The 22051-nt window shown below is 34.8% G+C and overlaps 1 protein-coding gene across 1 annotated transcript in view; it reads right to left on the bottom strand.

Annotated features, from left to right (window-relative positions):
- Nucleotides 1-22051, bottom strand: part of LRRIQ1 (leucine rich repeats and IQ motif containing 1) — a 202637-nt gene that overhangs the window by 62676 nt on the left and 117910 nt on the right. The window contains 1 exon segment of the mRNA XM_064590239.1: nucleotides 15389-15490. Within this exon segment, the coding sequence (XP_064446309.1) occupies nucleotides 15389-15490 (102 nt within the window).

The raw sequence follows: 22051 nt of genomic DNA on the forward strand, positions 1-22051 counted from the left end.
CTGATGGCTTCCTTTAACTGAAGTTGTCCACACACTTAACAGCCTCATCTTTCTTTTTTTTTTTTTTTAAAGATTTTATTTATTTGAGAGAGAGAATGAGAGACAGCACAAGAGGGAAGAGGGTCAGAGGGAGAAACAGACCCCCTGCTGAGCAGGGAGCCCGATGCGGGACTCGATCCTGTGACTCCAGGATCATGACCTGAGCCGAAGGCAGTCGCTCAACCAACTGAGCCACCCAGGCGCCCCTAACAGCCTCATCTTTCATGCCCATGTGTTTCCTAAGTGAAGAAGGACTAGGACACTACGTGCTCTGCCCAGGTGTCACAATGTCTTCTCTACACTAAGCATGCTTTGTGGTTTCCTCTCCTTTGTCCTTCCTTAAAGCTAAGTAAATTTAGTGTTGTATGAAGCCTATTGTGTTTCACGAATTTAAGTGTTCACTTGAACTCAAAACAAACAGCTGCTCATAGAAAAAAGTGGCACAGCAGTTTCAGATAACATTTCATGTCTTGTACAATTTTTTTTCTTTGTTTTCTCACATTTAGGTTATCTCACTTTTTACATATAATTAGTTTTCTATGTACGTACTATCGTTTCCAAATTCTCTATTAGAAGGCTACATCTACTATACTTTCATGCATTAGTATTCCATACACATATCAGTAGGTCACTCCAAAACTCTCTTCCTCAAGTGAATATCTCCTTTCAAGTATGTCTGAGCACATAAGACAATCAGAAAGATTTTTTTTTTTCCTCAGAGAGATGGTTCATGATGTTTTCTTTCACCTTGGAGTATTTATTCTCTAAACCTGTGTAAGCTGTCATCCTGGAATCTCTCCTCCCCATCACTGTAAATATTCCTTTGTCTCTTTCTTTGCTAGATTTCATGAATTCCTTTTTCATGGTTGACCTCTTCATTTTTGTGGAGTAGTTCCTCCAGTACTTACTGAGCAAGTTTGCAAGGGAGATAAATTAAGACTTGGCATGTTTTATATTTTTAAATTTTATTAATAGTTTGTATGTTTACAGAATTCTAGGTTGGAAATAACTTTTTTCTAAGAATGTTGAACATACTGTTCCATTATCTTCTGGATTCTGAGATTAACTTTGGGAATCCAATGCCTTTTAGATAACTGATTCATTGCATGTGACCTGTTTTTCTTTCTGGAGAACTTTTAGGCTCTTACCTTTGTCCCCAGCTTTATGACATTTTTCAAAGACATGTCAAAAAGATGGGTTTATTTTCATTCATTTTCCTAACATGCAATGGGCTCTTTTGATCTAGAAACTCTCTTGATCCCCTCTAGTTTGGGGAATTTTTTGGAATGATTTCTCTGATCATTTCTTTCAATATGTTTGTTGTTGAATGTTCTCTTTTTTTGGATCTCCTATTATTTATCAAGGGTTGGACCTCCTGGAATAAGTCTCTTCTCTACATTTTCTCTCATGTTTCACATCACTTTGTATTTTTGCTCCAGTTTCTGGGAAATTTCTTTAACACTATCTTCTAATCTTCTGCCAAGTTTTCATTTCTGATATCATGTTTTTATTTTCAAAAAGATATTTTTAGTTCTCTAACCTCTCTTTCTTATTATAGCATCTCATTCTTATTTCATGCATGCAATCTTTTTTATGTCAATGACAATATTCATGGTATATTTGAAGAATTTTTTCACCTGGTACAGTGTTCAAGTTATTACATTTGTTAGTTTTTTTCTCTATTTTTCATGTTTTAAATTTGCTTTAGACCCTCATTTATGTGCTTATATTTTAGAGTGGGGGTCTGTAAAGTTGATAGGAAACTCTGCACCAATAAATGAGGCCTCTTCTGAAAGTTTCACCTTAAGATGACTTACCTGAGTCCTATATTGGAAATACCTAATGTCAATATTTAGATGTTTCCTCTTGGACTGATAAGAATCTCCAGAAACACTCTTGTAATCTCTTTCCTGGAGGTTAAAAGCATGGTGCTATGGAATGAATGCTTGTGTCTCCCCAAAATGTCTGTGTTGAAACCCCAATTCCCAATGTAATGGTATTAGGAGTGGGGTCTTTGGTAGGTAATTTGGGTTAGGTTAGGTCATGAGGATGGGGCCCTCATGATGGGATTAGTGGCCCTATAAGAAGAGGAAGAAAGAGATCTCCTCTCTCCACATTCATGAACCAAGGGAAAGCCATGTGTGTACATAAGAAAGTGGCCATATGTAAGCCAGAAAGAGAGCTCTCAATAGGAACTGTATTAGCTGGTATCTTGATTTTGGACTTCCCAGTCCAGAACTGTGAGAAATAAACTTCTGTTTTTTAATCCACCCAGTGTATGGCATTTTGTTATAGCCACTTGAATTGACTAAAAAACATGATTATCAGAATTTTGAGAGCTGAGCAGGGGAAAGGGTTGGGGCTTTAGCACTTAACACATACAACTACACTTACTCTTCTTAGTTTTAGCAAGGTGTCAAGGATGTTCCTGGGTCACAGATTCTGTTTTATCCTACCTAGAAAATTTAAGTTCAAGAATTTTGCACAGGTAACCCAGATCTCTTCACACTACTTCATTTGGGCCTTATACCATCAATTCTTGAAACTTTGAGTTTAAAATAGTTCTCATATTTCATTGCTGGTTTAAGCTTTTGTAATCTATTACTCATATATTTACGTTCAGGTCTAAAAAATTATATTGTTGTTGGACCTTCCTTATATTCCTATATTTGTTAGTATGCGTCATAAAAAATATCTTCACTGAAATTTTAGTGAGGGTTTTCAGATCCATCACCTTTAGCTAAGAGGTCTTATATTGTCATTTAATTCTCAAAATATCATGAGACGTAAAGACTGGTGTTCCCAGTTACAGATGAGAAAACAAAGATATGAATCATATAGCTAGTGAGTATCTACACACAATTCAAACCTGACATCTTGGTCCAAATCCATTGTTAATCTCATGTAGCCTTCTTTAGATAGAAGATGAATGTTCTTGATGATGAACTTTCTAAGGTATTGTAATAATTCTCTGAAACCTTGATAGGATTATTGTCTATCTCCAAAATATAGAAATTTTCCTATGTAGCAAGTAGGTGGACATAGATTTTTTTTTTTTCATGGAGCAAGGGACAACACAGATTTAAAAAAAAAAGAAAAGAAAAGAAAGGTTGCCATGGGCTTCTTCTCCCGGAACCATTACCTTTCCCTACTTTCTTTGTGAAGTTTGTTTATTTTTTATTTATTTTTCAAAGATTTTATTTATTTATTTGTCAGAGAGAGAAAGCACAAGCAGAGGGAGCTGCAGGCAGAAGGAGGAGCAGCCTCCCCTCTGAGCAAGGAGCCTGATGTGGGACTCAATCCCAGCACCCTGGGATCATGACCTGACCTAAAGGCAGACGGTTAAAAGACTGAGCCACCCAGTTGTCCCTCTTTGTGAAGTTTCACTTAGGAATCCAGGTGTTTTCCTCCTTCTTCCTTGTGGCTATACAGAGAAGCAGGAGGTGGGGAACTGGATGGCATGAGTGCGTTGCTTTCATTTTTTTTTTTTTAATTTTTTATTCTTATGTTAATCCCCATACATTACATCATTAGTTTTAGATGTAGTGTTCCATGATTCATTGTTTGTGCATAACACCCAGTGCTCCATGCAGAATGTGCCCTCCTCAGTACCCACCACCAAGCTAACCCACCCTCCCACCCCCCTCCCTTCTAGAACCCTCAGTTTGTTTTTCAGAGTCCATCGTCTCTCATGGTTTGTCTACCCCTCCGATTTCCACCCCCTTCATTCTTCCCCTACTGCTACCTTCTTCTTTTTTTTTTCTTAACATATATTGCATTATTTGTTTCAGAGGTACAGATCTGAGATTCAACAGTCTTGCACAATTCACAGTGCTTACCAGAGCACATACCCTCCCCAGTGTCTATTACCCAGTCACCCCCTCCCTCCCACCCCACCCCCCACTCCAGCAACCCTCAGTTTGTTTCCTACAATTAAGAATTCCTCATATCAGTGAGGTCATATGATACATGTCTTTCTCTGTTTGACTTATTTCGCTCAACATAATACCCTCCAGTTCCATCCACGTCATTGCAAATGGCAAGATCTCATTCCTTTTGGTGGCTGCATAATATTCCATTGTATATATATACCACATCTTCTTTATCCATTCATCTGTCGATGGACATCTTGGCTCTTTCCAGCTTTGCTTTCATTTTTGAAGATAAAAGTTTTGCTGGGTATAGACTTTTCATGGTGGCATTTATTTTCTTTCAGTACTTTGAAGATAGCATTACACTGTGTATTAGTCAGCTTAGGCTGCCATAACAAAATACCACAGACTGGATGCTTAAACAACAGAAATTTATTTTCTCACAGTTCTGGAGGCTAGAAGTCTGAGATCAAAGTGCCAGCAAGTTTAGTGTCTCAGATGCTTTTCCTTGGCTCACAGATGGCCACCTTCTCATTATGTCCGCACTTGGCCTTTTCTCTGTGAGCATATACTCTTGAGGTCTTTTCCTCTTTTGATAAGTATACCAGTCCTATTAGATTAGGGACCCACTCTGCAGACCTCATTTAACTTTAATTATCTCCTTAAAAGCCTTATCTCCAAATATAATCAGAGGTTTAGGTCTTCCAACCCTTGAATTTGGGGAGGGGCACAACACAATTGTCTTCTGGATTTCATCTTTCTGTTTAGAAGCCAGCTTCATTATTCATTATTATTGCTCCTTTGAAGAATAATAAACATTTTTCTCTGGCTCTTTAAAAAAATGTTCTCTCCCCCCACCCCTTTTTTAAAGCAATTTTACTATGATGTGCTGCAGTGTGGTTTTCTTTGTATGTATATATGTTTTGTGGTTCAATCCACAACTTGAAGTTTTTTATCATTTTCAGTAAATTCTCAACCATTAACTTTTCAGATATTACTTTTACACCATTCTCTCTCACCACTTTTTCTTGGACTGTAATTACATGTGTGTGAGACATTTTTGCTATATCTCACATGTCTCTTCTCTTTTCCGTATTTTCTATTCTCCTTCATTTCATGCCTCAATTTAGATATTTCTTACAGAGCTATTTTCCCATCTAGTAGTTCTCTCCTCAGTTTTGATTAATCTGTAGTTAAATCTAACCAGTGAGTTCTTAATTTCAGTTGTTGTGCTTTCAAGTTATAGACTTTCCTTTTGGATATTTTTAGGTTTAATATCTATTGAAATTCTCAATTTCTTCTGTATTCCAAAAGTTATTATGTATATTTCTTTAAAAATCTCCATTATCTAGGGGCACCTGTGTGGCTCAGTTGGTTAAGCGGCTGCCTTCAGCTCAGGTCATGATCCCAGGGTCCTGGGATCGAGCCTCGCATCGCATCGGGCTCCCTGCTTGGCGGGAAGCCCGTTTCTCCCTCTCCCACTCCCCCTGCTTGTGTTCTTTCTCTAGCTGTCTCTCTCTCTCTCTGTCAGTTAAATAAATAAAATCTTTATTAAAAAAATCTCCATTATCTGAGATCTTGTTGGCTCTATTTTTGTCCATTGTTCTCATGTTATTCAATGATGCTGTCTCCTATCCTTCTATGCCTATTTTTTTAATTTGTGTGCCAAATATTGCAGAGGAAGAAATGTAGAGATAATTTGAAGCGTGGGTTGATGTTATCTATTTTTGGAGATGGCTTATATTTGTTTCTGGCAAGAGGCTAGTAGAAAGTCTATTTGCAATTCACCTATACTGGTGACTTTATCAAAAGCTTGTTCAGCTTCTCAGCTCCTTGTATTTCCTTCTTGACTTATAATTCGTTACTTCCTTGTTAGTTCTCCAATGACTTCAATTAGGTTCTTTAAAAATAATTTTTCCAGCTTTTAAAGTTGTTCTCTGCAGGAGGATTGGCTTGAATTATATAGTCTTCTATTACCGGAAGTGGAAGTCCTCTTGTATTTTTTGAATGGAAAATAGTAACATCTCAAAGCCTACATACCATGCATGGTTCATTTCAAAGAACTCTAAGAGCTCTGAAATCCCTTTCCATTTTTTATTTTCTTAAAGATTTTATTTATTTATTTATTTTAGATAGAGTGTGAATGCTTGCAAGCAGGATGGGGGAGGGAGTGGAAGCAGACTCCCCACTGAGCCCAAGCAGAACCTGGGGCTCTATCTCATGACCTTGAGATCATGACCTGAGCAGAAACCAGGAGTCCAAGGCTTAACTAACTGAGCCACCCAGGTACCTCTCCCATTTTTTAATTATATACCCGCCATATATACAGATATACACACACACAAAACATAAAGTGTATATGTATATGTAGATGATACATACATAAGATGTGTATATATATATATACACACACACACATACACACACACATACACACCAACCCCACACACACTATAGAATACAGAATAAATATTCTCTTTTGGCTGAATTTGGGGGGAAGCAGAAAATACAAACCATTTATAACTAATTGGATAAAGAAGAGTTTAATCAGCTTCTCTCTGACCCTGGATTACCCCTTCCTGAATCTACCTTATCCACAGATAATTTTTAAAAAATTACAGTTTGTTTCATGCTTTACTGGACTGAATTCCTAATCAGATTTTTTTTCCATAGAAAATTAAAATAATTCTGAGCCTTATATTTAAAAATAGCATGACAGTGTCTAGAATACATTTAGGGAGTTTTAATTATAAGCATGTTACATAAACATATTTTCTTTTTTATTCAAATATTTATTGACTACCAAATGTATACTTGGCTCTATTCTAAGTGCTGAGGATATAACTGTGTAAGGTCTGCCTGACATGGTTCTCCCTTCATGGAACTTACATTCTATTAGTGGAAAAAACAACATATAAGTAACAGGTTGTTTTGGATTTCTTAAAGATTTTATTTATTTATTTGAGGTGGGGGGGAGAGAGAAACAGACTTCCCACTGAGCAGAGAGCCCCATGCGGGGCTCGATCCCAGGACCCTGACATCATGACCTGAACCGAAGGCAGATGCTTAACCAACTGAGTGACCCAAGTACCCCATATGTAACAGCTTACATTAATAAATAGGACAAGAGCAGATAAATGCCATGAATGGAGCAGGTGCTGTGTGAGAGAGTAACTGGGTAGAGAGGAAAAGGCTACTTAGGCAGTGCTGTAAGAGAAAGCCCTCTCATGGGAGTGGAAACACAAACTAAACAATGAGTCATTTGTGCAAAGTGTGGAGAGCAGAGGGCAATGAAATACAAAAGCCTCAAAGTAAAAAATTTCTTATCATATTTGAGGAACTGAAAAGGGGTCTGACATTTATAGTCAGGTGGGCCACAATATGGAGGATAGCTTTTTTTTTTTTTTTTAAAGATTTTATTTATTTATTTGAGAGAGAGAGAATGAGAGACAGAGAGCATGAGAGGGAGGAGGGTCAGAGGGAGAAGCAGACTCCCCGCCGAACAGAGAGCCCGATGAGGGACTCGATCCTGGGACTCCAGGATCATGACCTGAGCCGAAGGCAGTCGCTTAACCAACTGAGCCACCCAGGCGCCCGAGGATAGCTTTTGTTCCAAGAGCAATGAGAGGTCATGGAAAGATTTTAGATACTTAGTTATATAAAAAGCTACCATATTAAATTTTTAAAAGGAGGTTAAAATATAGCTCTTGATCTACAGTTATCTCTAAGTTGGGCCTCCCACTTGCTTTTCAATTTTATATTTTGCTATTGACTTTCCCCAAATCCTCTTCTATTAGTCATATTAAGAAATAATTAAAAAAAAGTTCATACAAAAATTAGACAAGATTGTGTAAGTTGATCTCTAATTCTTTGTAAGTGCAGGCAGATTTTCACTTTTCTAGTAAGAATAAAGTTTTATTTCCTACCTCAAAATGTTGTTGTGAGGATTTCTTTACTTGTCATAGATAAAGCACATAGAATAATGCCTCATACAAGCAGTTAAGTGACAAGCAAGAGTAAAGAGGCTATTATATCATATTACATTATATTATATGATAGACAAAATTTTATTCAGGATACTGTGGAAACACAATGAGTTGTGTTCTAAGCTGGAATCAAAAAAGTTTTCTTAAAAGATTAATGTTTGAGATGACAAGAATTAGTCAAGTGAAGAGATTTCCTGCAATGCATTGGACAGTGAATCTAGTTCATCAAAGGAAGCAGCATATTCAAGGATATTATATAAGCATCTTGCAGCTCCATCTATATTTGAAGCTATTTAAAGGTCCTTTGTGTTTTTATTCACCAAAAAAGTTTATAAAGTATCAATTATGCATTAGGTGTTATCCTAAGGGCCATGAATACCAAGGAGCTTAAAATTTAGTAGGAAAATAGTAATTCAAAGAATAGTTATTGTTGCAAACTGAGATAATCATGGACAGATCAGATTTTATGAATATTCATTCCCTTGTCTACTTTGACTAATATTGAGTCTTGTTCAGTAGAAATAAGATTGCAAGCATCTCTTCTTTAGAGCATGACTTTCAGGTATTCTTTGGTTGCTTGCATTTATTCTACCAGTTCTTAATGTTTAATCACGTTGGCACTATTAGCAAGTACTCTATACAGGGATGGAAATACAAGACCTGCTTTTAAACAATCTACATTATGTGACTCTGTGCCCTAAGCTGGTATTAAAAGGAAGAAAGCTGGAGAAGAAAATTCTTGTAATCATACAATAAAAAATACCACAAAGGAAGATGGTTTGATTAGAAATGCTCTGAAGTAAAAATTATAGAAGTTAAAGGTCTTCTAATGTCTTCAATGCTCAAAAATTTAATATGAACATATTTGAACATCTATGATGTAAAAGGACATATGGTATGTGTAAATCTTCAGTTTTATAAAAGGAGAAATAGAAAGCATGCTAGTGATGACAGCACCAGCTGGGAATTAAAAAAACCCAACATTAAAATCAAGTAAAATGTCCCAGGGAACGGAGGAGCTAAGACAAAACTTGCCTCTCTGAGAAGGTTGTTGGGCCAGATCCAACTTTTTTCCTGACTTGTCTATCTTCCTTCCTTGGCTAAAGCCAAAAGTCTGAATTTGGCATTGGTTTAGAAGTAGCAAATTTTAAAATTTCAGCAGATTATGGCAAGAAAGTCATTTAATTTGTATATAAATAATAAGGAGAGTAAATGAAGCAAAAATATAGGTTTACTCTTAGGTTGTGTGGAGATGTTCTCATCCATCTGAAAATTAAAACAGGTGATTGAAAGCATGATCACCCTTAGAGTCTAATAGATTTGGTCCTTAACAATGTTAGGTTATCATAATAACATTAAAATAATATTAGGTAAAATAGGAACTAATTATAAGACACAAATCATATTTATCACCATGTTGGTACTAAACTGTTTCTTAATATATATTAATGCAAGCTATGAGAAACTAATAGAGAACAAAATTGATTATTAGTTTCCCAGAGTTTTACCCAATAATTAGTCTTTATTTTTTTCCTAAATATTTTGATTCTAAGTTTGTATATACATTTTAGGGTTATCGAAGAACCTTTGCCCTTCAGTGTCTACATCTTGTTTGATTTTCGCTAGCATTGTTTTGATAAAGAAATTATCTCCATTCCCCTTCAGCCACTTACTCTCTGTATGACCTTGGGCAAATCACTTCTCAAACTCTCAAAACCAGTTTCCTCATATTGACAGTTATAATACATTCTTCAGAGTTTTTGAAAAGATTGAATCAGAGAATTTAAGTAAAACTCTTAGCACAGTACCTAGCAAGAAATATAATAAATACTACCAATTGCAAACAAGAGAAAAAAAAAATAAAGCTATACTTTTAAAATGACTGTTGCCAATGATTACAAGTTTTGAGGACTTAACTATGTATTTATACTGTGGATTTCAAGCATTTCACAAGTAGGAACTCATGTAATCCCCAACAAGGAGGTACTATTAGTATCCAATTTTACATGTGAAAAACAATTCTAAACAGGGAAGTTAAATAATGCCCTCAAGGCCACAAAGCCAATAAATGGTGGAACCAAGATTCAGACTGTGTTAGACTAACTCAGGAATCTAGACTTGCAACCATTAAGCTAGGCTTCTTTTTATACCAGTGATAGCTATAGAAGAGGGACGTCAGGTTCTAAATTGAGCATTTTAACATAAAAAAGGAAACTTGCTGGGAGATCTTTAAGGTAATAATCAGGAAAGTGTTTCAAATTCTAAGGTAAGATCAGATATTGAAACCTAAGTAGGGATTATGGGTGATACAGGGTAAACCAAAACAGTTACCTAACATAAATAAATTATAAAAAAACAAACAAATAAATCAAGTAAATCAATGCTGAACCTGTAAAATTCTTAGACTCTTAGTCATGTCTCACAGGAATAATTGACTGATACCTAACACACAGTACATGTAGGAGGTTACCTGGGGAGCAGGTTCCCCAGTCTTCATTAGGCTAAAGCTCTAAATCTGTCAGCTAAACAAAAATTGCCATTATCTCATGAATGTTATAAAATAGATATTCAAGATTATTTGTACAGTTTTGAGTTTAAATAAGATGAACTCATTAAAATTTTATCAGTAAGCCTTATGCCTTCTTCATAAATAATCATAAACTATATAATTTAAGTGAATAAACAGAAAAAATATGGACCAAAATTGTAGTATTAATTAATATCACCTAAAATTATTAACCAAGATAGAATTACAATTAAGATGGAAATGATTAATAAAATCTGTTGAATTAAACTTAAAAAAATAGATATTCACAGAGCTAGAACAAACAATCTTAAAATGTATATGGCACCACAAAAGACCCCGAATAGCCAAAACAATCTTGAAAAAGAAAAGCAAAGCTGGAGGCATCACAATTCTGGATTTAGAGCTATATTACAAAGCTATAGTCATCAAGACAGTATGGTACTGGCATGAAAACAGAACAGACACACAGACCAATGGAACAGAAAAGGAAACCCAGAAATGGACCTACAACTATACAGCCAATTAATCTTCGACAAAGCAGGACAGAATATCCAGTGGAAAAAAGACAGCCTCTTCAACAAATGGTGTTGGGAAAACTGGACAGCGACATGCAGAAGAATGAAATTGGATCACCTTCTCACACCATATACAAAAATAAATTCACAATGGGTGAAAGACCTTAATGCAAGATGGGAAACCATCAAAATCCTAGAGGAGAACACAGGCAGCAACCTCCTTGACATTGGCCATAGCAACCTCCTACTAGACAAGTCTCTAGAGGCAAGGGAAACAAAAGCAAAAATGAACTATTGGAACTTCATCAAAATAAAAGCCTTCTGCACAGTGAAGGAAACAACCAACAAAACTAAAAGGCAACCTACAAAATGGGAGAAGATATTTGCAAATGACATATCGATAAAGGGTTAGTGTCCAAAATCTATATGAGGCACCTGGGTGGCCTAGTCATTTAAGTGTCTGCCTTCAGCTCTGGTCATAATCCGGGGGTCCTGGGATCCAGCACCAAGTGGAGCCCTGCATTGGGCTCCTGGCTCAGCAGGGAGTCTGCTTCTCCCTCTCCATCTGCCCCTCCCCCCATCAGGCTCGTGCATTCACTCCCACTCTCTCACTCTCAAGTAAAATCTTAAAAAAAAAAATAAAAACAAAGTCTATAAAGAACCTTATCAAACTCAACACCTAAAAAATAAATAATCCAGTTAAGAAATGGGCAAAAGATATGAATAGACATTTCTCCAAAGAAGACAAACAGATGGCCAAAAGACACATGAAAAGATGCTCAATATCACTCATCATCAGGGAAATACAAATCAAAACCATGATGAGATACCACCTCACACCTGTGAGAATGGCTAAACTTAACAGCACAGGAAACAACAGATGTTGGCGAGGATGGAGAGAAAGGGGAACCCTTTTACACTGTTGGTGGGATTGCAAACTGGTGCAGCCACTGTTGAAAACAGTATGGAAGTTCCTCAAAAAGTTAAAAATAGAACTACCCTATGTACAACCCAGCAATTGCACTTCTAGTTATTTATCCAAAGAATATAAAAATATTGATTCAAAGGGACACATGCACCCCAATGTCTATAGCAGCATTATCAACAATAGCCAAATTGTGGAAAGAGCCCAAATGCCCATCAATTGATGAATGGATAATGAAGATGTGGTATATATACAACAGATTATTACTCAGTCATCAGAAAGAATGAATTCTTGCCATTTGCAACTATGTGGATGGAGCTAGAGTATATTATGCTAAGCAAAACAAGTCAGTCAGAGAAAGACAAATAGCATATGATTTCAGTCATATGTGGAATTTAAGAAACAAAACAGATAAATATAGGGGAAGTGGGGGAAAAGAGAGGGAAGCAAACCATAAGAGACTCTTAACTATAGAGAACAAACAGGGTTGCTGGAGGGGAGGTGGGTGGAATGATGGGCTAAATGGGTGATGAGTATTAAGGAGGGCACTTGTGATGAGCACTGGGTATTACATGTTAAGTGATGAATCACTAAATTCTACTCCTGAAACCAATATTACACTGTATGTTAACTAACTAGAATTAAAATAAAAATTTGGAACAAAACAAAAGAAGGATATTTTGTAAAACATGGTCTATTAAAAGGGAATAATTCTTTACCTTACATCATTTAATATAATTTGATAGTTCGTTAAATATTCCTTAAATTTAAGTGCTTTTTTTTTTTGGCCTAATAGAGAATATTCACCATCCTCGCTGTTCTTCTGGTGACATTCAGAAAAAAGCAGCAATAATAATCAAAGAATTTTAGTACAGTTTACAAAAGAAATCACGGAAACCCCCAGAGATAAAATTGCAAAGTAGAGAAGAAAGTATTTTTAAGCTCAGCTTTTAAAAAATCAGATGTTATTATAAAATAAATGGGAATAGAGAGAAATAGTCAAATAATACTATCATCTAATTTCAACAAAACAAAAGGAAATAATACAACAGTGCTGGCATGCCATTGAGCGGAGATACTGTTCCACATAGAATCATTCAATCTAAACCTACAATGAAGTTTAATTCTGATCTCCCTTACTTTCACGGGGCGGGGGGGGGGGGAGGGTTAAATGCCCAACTATTAATTTTATTTGAATTTTTTAAGGGAAAAGTCCCTCCAATACTCTAAAATGAGATTGTGGTGATAGTTGTGTATCTGCAAATATATTGAAATTGATTGAATTGTACTCTTAAATCTGGTGCATTTTATATAATTGATATTATATCTCAAAAGACCTGATTTTAAAATGTGCCCTCTACTGGGAAACTGGGATGAATCAGGCTACTTATGTGGAAGCTGACTGGCCTTCCTGGCCAGTTACGAAATAGTTTGAGTCTAGGAGCCTTGGGAGGCCAGAGCAGCAGGTAAAGGATACCATGGGATCCAGCCTGGCCAGCAATGATCAAATTACCTTCGCCTCACTTTTTCCTCTTAAAAAAAAAGAAGGTAGAAATAAACATACTGGTTGAAGAAAAAAAGTTCTTCCATGTACAACTGTTTTTGCCAAGCCCATTCCTTAAAAACAAAACAAAACAAAACAAAAAACCCCAACAACCCTGAAAATAACTATCAGTCACTAGAATATCTGGTATATACATAATGACCATTAAGTGAAATGAATGAAATGCCAAATGTACTTGAGGTTGCAAAAAAATAAAAAATAAAAAAGTAAACTAAACTAAACACATTTCATATGGGAGAAAGTAAACAAAAACATATAACTTCATTATCATGAAGCACAGGTAGAAATGTTCCATGTTCTACAGGCCACTTTCTTTCTATTGCTATTTGAACTATTCCTAGTATATTTTATATCAGTACACAAACCCATAAATATACCATACATTCATATATACTATTCTAGATGATAACATGTCTTCACATTTCACAGAACAAGAGATAATGCAGAACATGCTGGGATAGATTTTTCCCTTCTGATTCTGAGATGCATGCTAATTTAAAGGGCAAAAAATGCCCGTTATCTTTCTTACCAGGCACTGCCTTTCTAAAGTAAAAATGCTTCTATTTAACAGGTAATATCTGTGCAATTGTTACTGATTTTAGTAGACCTTCTACTCTTTCTTTTATAGTGAAATGGTGAAATTAAGATTGTAATATGATAATTGTTTAAAACCCAAGTCTTATACTGAAAACATATTTTAATTGTATTAAAATACTAATTGATAAGTATTTTTTTGAAATACTGGTTTTTGGCACCTTCAAACCCACCAAATTTTTAAAATGTTTTTCCAAGGAAAAAATTTAATATTAAAAAAACTGAATGGTAGAACAAACCTCCATATACTATCATCTATTGATCCAACAATTTCAGTAATTTGCTACACTTGTTTTACCTATCTTCTTATGTATATATTTATTGCTACATACTTTGAAGAAAATTCTAGACCCCATGTCCTCCCACTGCTACATATTTAATAGGCATCTCTAGAAAAGTATAAAATTGGTGTTGATCAAATTTTCTTTGGTTTGAGACATTACTGAATAGAAATGTTAAAGTATCTATTCGCAATCATGCTATAATAATGCATAAATTTTAAGATTTATTTAAAATGTACAGAAGACAAAGTCTTAAAAATTCTAAGTGGTCCACTTCTATTCAAATATATTTTCCTATTAGAAATTATAATCCAAAAGTATAGATAAAATTATGAACATTTTAATATTAAAGAGAAAGAATGGCAAACTTATTATGTCATGTTTATTTCTCTGATATATTTAAATATTTGTTTGATAATGTGTCCATAATTCTTCCAAATGTTGAAATCAGAAATATAATCTGCCCTTTAGATGTGTAAAATCTTTTCCCCAAAAGTGAGTAGGGCAAACTTCAAATATAGCAAAATACTTAAAATTCCAGAGTTTAATTTATAATATATAATGCAATTTTTGTATACTGGAAGTAAATATATTAGAATATCATTTCCACATGGGTTCACTTCCCCTGATAGAGGCTAATATTATCAGTGTAAAATTTAAATAAAATTACTTATACTGATGAAACAGCTTTATAAGAGTTTCACATAAAATATAATAAATTTAAAGTTATATAAGCACTGATGCAAATACTGAACTAGTGTGCTAATGAATCAATACACTAAATTAGTATTTTAGCTCCAAAAACTGCATTTTGACTTTTATTTAATTATAATTTATATGTAATTTTTTACATTTGTACTTCAGGACTATTGAGGATTTAAAAATTTTATTTTAAATACACTTTTACATCTTCAACTTTTTTTCCTACAAATCCCTTTATTTATCTTTTTAAGCTTTTTGTTGTAATTCCAGTTAGTTAAAATACAATGTTATATTAGTTTCAGGTGTATAATATAGTGATTCAACAATTCCATACTCCATTTTTATCTTTTTTACCTTTCTACATATCTATGATTGAACCATACCTTCAAAGTAACCATCTCTTCTGGGCTGTGCCATCTTTGGTGATTTTGTAACAGAAACTTTATTTTCATTGTTTTTGAATAATGCTAGACAAACCATGGGATCTAGACAAAAAGCAAGATAAGACAAAAGTTCAGCTCTGGCTTATTCCTTCTCTGGAGCGGTTATATTTTTTTTATGATAGTAAACATAGTAACAAACCATTCATATATTCTTGGTTATCTGATTAAGTACACAGTCAATACTTAACACAAAGCACAGAAATCCTAGTAATGTGAAAAAAATTATAATAAAATTTTCTAGTTATGGCATCATCTTTTTATTTGAGGAATTGCTTTACTATTTAATATTATAGCTTCTTTCTGAAATTCCTGATATTTGTGATGGAATAAAGTAAAATTTCCATAAATGCAAATTAGGTAAAAGGCATTATTACAGGAAAAACCATATACCCTATTTTTCTCTCCTCTGCATATGAGGAGCTGGGATATAGGAGATGTAAGCAAGACAACTGATAGGATGAGAAATAGAAAAAAGATCATTTCATTAATTTTACAGATAAATTAATGGTTTATCTTTTGCCTTAATATATTATATTTACATAACAAAGAAGTTGCAAAAATTCTATGTACATTTTATAGCCAAGAGCATTCTAAACCTATTAATTTTATGAAATAAATAGGATGATTGTAAGCACAGAGCCCTATAATTTATTGGTTATGGGGGATTGGTACAGTTGTAGTTTTTGCTTGTTGAACTGTAAGAAAAGAAAATAGTGATGTAAATAACAGGGGGTAGAAGAAAGAGTAGAAAATTATACATTTAAAGTAGGTTAACATAAAACCACAAGTTAAGGCAACATACATTTTCTTTTTTTTTTTTTTTTAAAGATTTTATTTATTTATTTGACAGAGAGAGAGGGAACACAAGCAGGGGGAGTGGGAGAGGGAGAAGCAGGCTCCCCGCAGAGCAGGGAGCCCGATGCAGGACTCGATCCCAGGACCCTGGGATCACGACCTGAGCCGAAGGCAGTCGCTCAACCAACTGAGCCACCCAGGCGCCCGGCAACATACATTTTCTTAATATCTTACATCATCTTGCAAAAGGGGACTTTAAGAATCTTTGCTTAATTAATGTCTAATGCAATATGTAATTGAATATGCTAAATGGAAAAGTAGGATTTAAATAGTATAAAGCCCAAATTACATATTTTAAGTAAATGCTAAGGTGGTATATTTTTTAGAATGTTATTAGAGTTATTTTTCAAGCATGTAGAAACTGAAGATTTCCATTAGTCTAGCAATAATTTGTCATTATTAAGCATGATTTACATGCTTCACAGAGATTATATTTCTCAAGATTAGGGAAAATATTAGTCAATATTTGGGCATACCTCATAATTATATGTGACCTAAGGTATTATAAGGGTACTTCTATATGAATTCAACATGAATTATCAATAAGAATAACAAATTTTTTAAAACCCTGTGTATATACATTTAATAGAATACATATTACAGGGTGCCTGGGTGGCTCAGATGGGTAAGCATCTGCCTTCAGCTCAGGTCATGATCCCAGGGTCCTGGGATCGAGTCCCGCATCGGGCTCTCTGCTCCTTGGGAGCCTGCTTCTCCCTCTGCCTCTCTCTCTCTCTCTCTGTCTCTCATGAATGAATGAATGAATGAATGAATGAATGAATGAATAAATAAATAAATAAATAAATAAGAATACATATTACATATTATCTAAGCCATTTACAAAAACCATACTGACATGTCAAAGGAACATTAGTCAGTCAGGAAAGACAGATTACCATGGGCTTCTTATTCTGTATGATACCTTATAACCAAATGATCTTTCTACACATTCTCCTGCTCTTCTTGCTTTTCTATTTGATCTATGTATTTCCTGAGCAAAGACATTACAATTCAACAGACCTGGATGAGACCCAAGCCCCAACTTTTACTAGTTGTATGACTCGACAAATCGCTATTACCCTCTGCCTTTCCCCTCTCTGTCCAAGAGCAGTAATATTGACTCTGAAATACTAGTGAGAAATAATGAAATAATGTGTGTAAAGCATCAAGACTCATGTTTACATAAGTGGAGGTGCTCAACAAATGGCAGTTAGTAAATACATAATCACAATAGAAATAACAGTAATATATCCTACTTGGAAATTCTATTTTTGGAAAATATCTTAAATCCTGCATAGAATAAGGTGGGCTATATAGGATATTAATTGATGGATCCATAATTGGCTTCATCTTATTCATTTTATTTATATAGGACATGGATCTTAATAGCTGTGGATCTTTTATAAATTCTTTGGTATTCCCTTGGGCAAATAGTCTCTTCATGACTTGATTTCTCAATATGTAAAACAGAGGTAACAATAACACTTTTCTCATATTATTATCAAGATTAAATAATACATATAAAATATTTAGGAGAGTTATCTAGCTCAGTAGACTCAAAAAGATAATTTTATTCATCAGGGGCACATAAAGAGTGCCACATTTTCAATACCCTTCATTCTAAACAATGTGATTGCAACCTTAAATTTATTTAAAACTTACAGTAATGCAAGTTGCAAAGGGATAATGATAAGAAATAAGAAACACAGTAATTCTAGATGGGGAAAAAAAAAATCACTTGATTTTGATAGTCCCTGGAAATATCACTGTGAAATAAGATACTACTCTTACCTCAAAAAATACAAAGTCAAGTAGGAAGGTCAAGGGACAAGTTTATTGTAAAGAGTACAGCTTGTGGTAGCTTTCTGTTGCATTATAAAATCAGTTTTGTACATTTAAATCTACTCCTTTGAGATCATCAATGGCAGGCCTATGTCGCTGTTTTTAAAATCTTTTATCTCCCAGTATGACTTGCCCAATGTCTGGGAATTAGGTTTTAAATACATTTTTATAAGATATTTATAGAAACCCATAAAGAAGCTGAGTTTCTATTATGCATGTGGCTCTGTACTTCATTATCTCATTTAAGTAACATAACTTTATTTAGGCATTAGAATATCCTTAAAATTATTTCATCCTCTGTATAATCCCTTTTCAGTTTCTATAGTCCTAATCTTAGCTCACTGGTTGATCTTATTCTTGTTAACTTCATATATAAAAATCTTCTTACTATCCATTTTTGTATGTGCAAGTACATACAAGTACAGTAGTGCTATAAAATGTTTTAAGTTAAGGCTGAATGACTAGCTGTACATCATTTTTTTAATTTATTTATTTATTTATTTATTTATTTATTTATTTATTTATTTTGGGGGGGCAGAGGGAGAGGGGGAGAGGGAATCTTTTTTTTTTTTTTTGCCTTCCAGGTTTCTCTTTATTTATACATATCCAACCTGTTCTTTTTTTTAATTATGTTATGTTAATCACCATACATTACATCATTAGTTTTTGATGTAGTGTTCCATGATTCATTGTTTGCATATAACACCCAGTGCTCCATGCAGAACATGCCCTCTTTAATACCCATCACCAGGCCAACCCATCCTCCCACCCCCGTCCCCTCTAGAACCCTCAGTTTGTTTTTCAGAGTCCATAGTCTCTCATGGTTTGTCTCCCCCTCCGATTTCCCCCCCTTCATTCTTGCCCTCCTGCTATCTTCTTCTTTTTTTTTTTTTTAACATATAATGTATTATTTGCTTCAGAGGTACAGATCTGTGATTCAACAGTCTTGCACACTTCACAGCGCTCACCATAGCACATACCCTCCCCAATGTCTATCACCCAGACACCCCATCCCTCCCACCCCCCACCACTCCAGCAACCCTCAGTTTGTTTCCTGAGATTAAGAATTCCTCATATCAGTGAGATCATATGATACATGTCTTTTTCTGATTGACTTATTTCGCTCAGCATAATACCCTCCAGTGGGGAGAGGGAATCTTAAGCAGGTTCCATGCCCAGTGTGGAGCCCAACACGGGGCTCGATCTCACAACCCTGAGATCATGACCTGAGCTGAAATAAGGAGTTAGACACTTAACCAACTGAGCCACTTAGGCACCCCTCTATTCCATTTTTATAAGGAGTACTTCTTACTAATTTAAATTTGTCTTCCCAAATAGAAGCATATATTTAAATGACTGCAATATACACTCCCAGTCATACACACACACAGTCAAATGTATTTAGTGACTTTCATCTAATTTACTGCTGACTCAGTTAATAGTTATTTATTGAACATCTACCATATGCCAGGCATGGTATCAGGTTCTGGGAATTCAGTGGAGAATAAGGAGGGTCTTGACTCTCCAGAATCTTACTATTTAAATGGACTTTATTATCGTTTTGTTGAGGCACACAACAAAATAATGTTTGATCAAAATTCTTACAAATTCTTTTCGGAAATCCCTGAAGTAAACAAAATAAATCATCAACAAACTTTATTTTGCCACAGTTTTGTCTACACTGTTCCTTTTAGATCCTTAACATTCATCCCTTAGTTACCTTATCATTATGCAAACTGATCTCTTTGCTATAGCCCATGAAGTGCTCAATTCATATTAAAAAGTTAGCCTAACTTATTTTCTACTTGGCTTCATTCTTGACTATAACTAAATGTTAACATCACAGTCTCAAGCTATTTTCATCACTGAAATAAAATCAGCAAGTATTTGTTGAATGCTTATTATGTACTTGACAATATGCTAGGTATTACAAACAGCTGCAAGATCATTCTTATCCCTAGTTGTGGTCCTACTTTTATAACTAAATTCACCTTGTTTGCTTCATCCTATTCTTTCTTCACTGTATGAAATTTGAAATGTGACATGCATAACTATGATAAATGTTGGAAAACCACATTATGTTTTTGTCCTTATATTCTTGGCCCTTAAACTTTTTATCATTTGCTTTCCACCCAAACCCCTATACTCAGAATTCATCCTCTCCAAGGAGTGCTCCAGATGAACCCAAGCACTTATTCTCTTCCTCCATCCTGCTCCTCTCAATCTTGCTACCGATTATGCTCACTACTTTTAGGTTATTGACTCACATTTTCAATAAACCAGCAACTTTCATCTTGCACATGGTGCTCTCCACTGCAGTAAACCCTAAACTTCCCTAGGTATCTGCTAAATTCCAACACAGATCACCAGGTTCTAAAATTACTTCTGTGCATGAGATAACAGTAAAAACAAAAGACAAACAAAGTAAAACCCCATAAAAACAAGACCAGTCATTACCTGTTTGTGCTTATGTCCATCATATTTATTAAGCAGTAACTTACTAGGAATAGCAACAATCAGAACACACACTCAAACTGAGTAAATATAAATCCTCACAATTTTAGATTTCATCCTATGGCTTCAAATCAATTCCTCTTCCCACTTCACCTCCTTCTCCTGCTTTTTCTGTTTAAAGCAGATGGCCTCATTTATCCCAATAGAAGTCATCAATACTGAGTCTCCCCTGATGGTTGCCTACACTGTATGTCTCCTTGGCCCCTTTCTTCTTTACTAATCAGCAAACTCAATGGTATTCTTCGTCTACCTGCAACTTTCTTTAAGTAATTGACCCCCTGCCTTTTGTCCTATTTTCACTCTCATCTTAAATCAAATATTGTGATGCGGACTCATATCCCTTGGCTAATAAATATATGTATAAGACACAAACAGGAAATATTATGTGTTTGCAACTAAGCAAATTGTGCTAAGGTTTTTCGTGGTAGAAATTTGAATTAAAGCTTCCATAATCTGTGCATTTATGCCCCACCCCATGAGGATTACTGCTTTGTTAGATTGGAGGATGTAACTGATTCCATTTAATTAAAAGTTTCTATTCTCTGATGCTCCACCTACCACCCACCCTCCCTACCCTCAGAGATGGCTAGTCTCCAGCAGTTTTATGGACAATGTTGCCCTCTGGTGGCAGGTTCAAGTTGGCAGGTTATCCATATAAGATCTAGATAGATGGATCTATCTCCCTGTATATTTGAAAATTACTAGTAAATGTTTAAGTGTTTAACAGAATATAGGTATATAAAATATCAATTTATTAGTAAGTAAAAGTTTAAAATTATGGCCATTATTTTAGGCAGATTTAAATAAGTTAGTAGCATATCACAGATTGTTTGAATTGCAAACTGGAAAGGTACTAGAAAGTTCTTTTTCTGTAAGAAGAAAACCAGAGGTATAGAGTCTTAAATGATTCATTCACAGATACAAAGTGACATAAGTGCTACATTATTAACCTAGTAGAAGATTAAAGTATCATAATTGGAGAGGATCCCACGGCTTTTCTTTTTCATGACTTCATCCTTAACCTTACCTTGAATATTTCTATTCTGAATATATGTGTGAAGGGGCAGTAGAGAAAAAGAATGAGGAGAATTTAAAGGTCATCATTAAGTTTTACATTTCGGAATTCAAATTTTAAAGAAAAAAATTGCTTTTATTTCATCAACTAGTATTTTGATCAAACAAAAGCTTAACAGAGATATAAAACCTCCCACAGTAGTTAAGAATGCAATTTGGTTTACAATCGTGTAATTAGAGTAATGATTCCCATAAAAAATTATCCAACTGCCATTTGGATTTTTACCTAACAGATCACGCTTAATGACCACTGTCAAAATGTTAAATTTAAGATGTCTGGTTGTCCTTTTGCATTTGTTACCCTACCATGCCACCTTG

The sequence above is a fragment of the Mirounga angustirostris genome, unplaced genomic scaffold (assembly GCF_029215605.1).
Source record: "Mirounga angustirostris isolate CCGP_5_RB_7025 unplaced genomic scaffold, mMirAng1.0.hap1 SCAF_5, whole genome shotgun sequence".
Lineage (NCBI taxonomy): Eukaryota > Metazoa > Chordata > Mammalia > Carnivora > Phocidae > Mirounga > Mirounga angustirostris.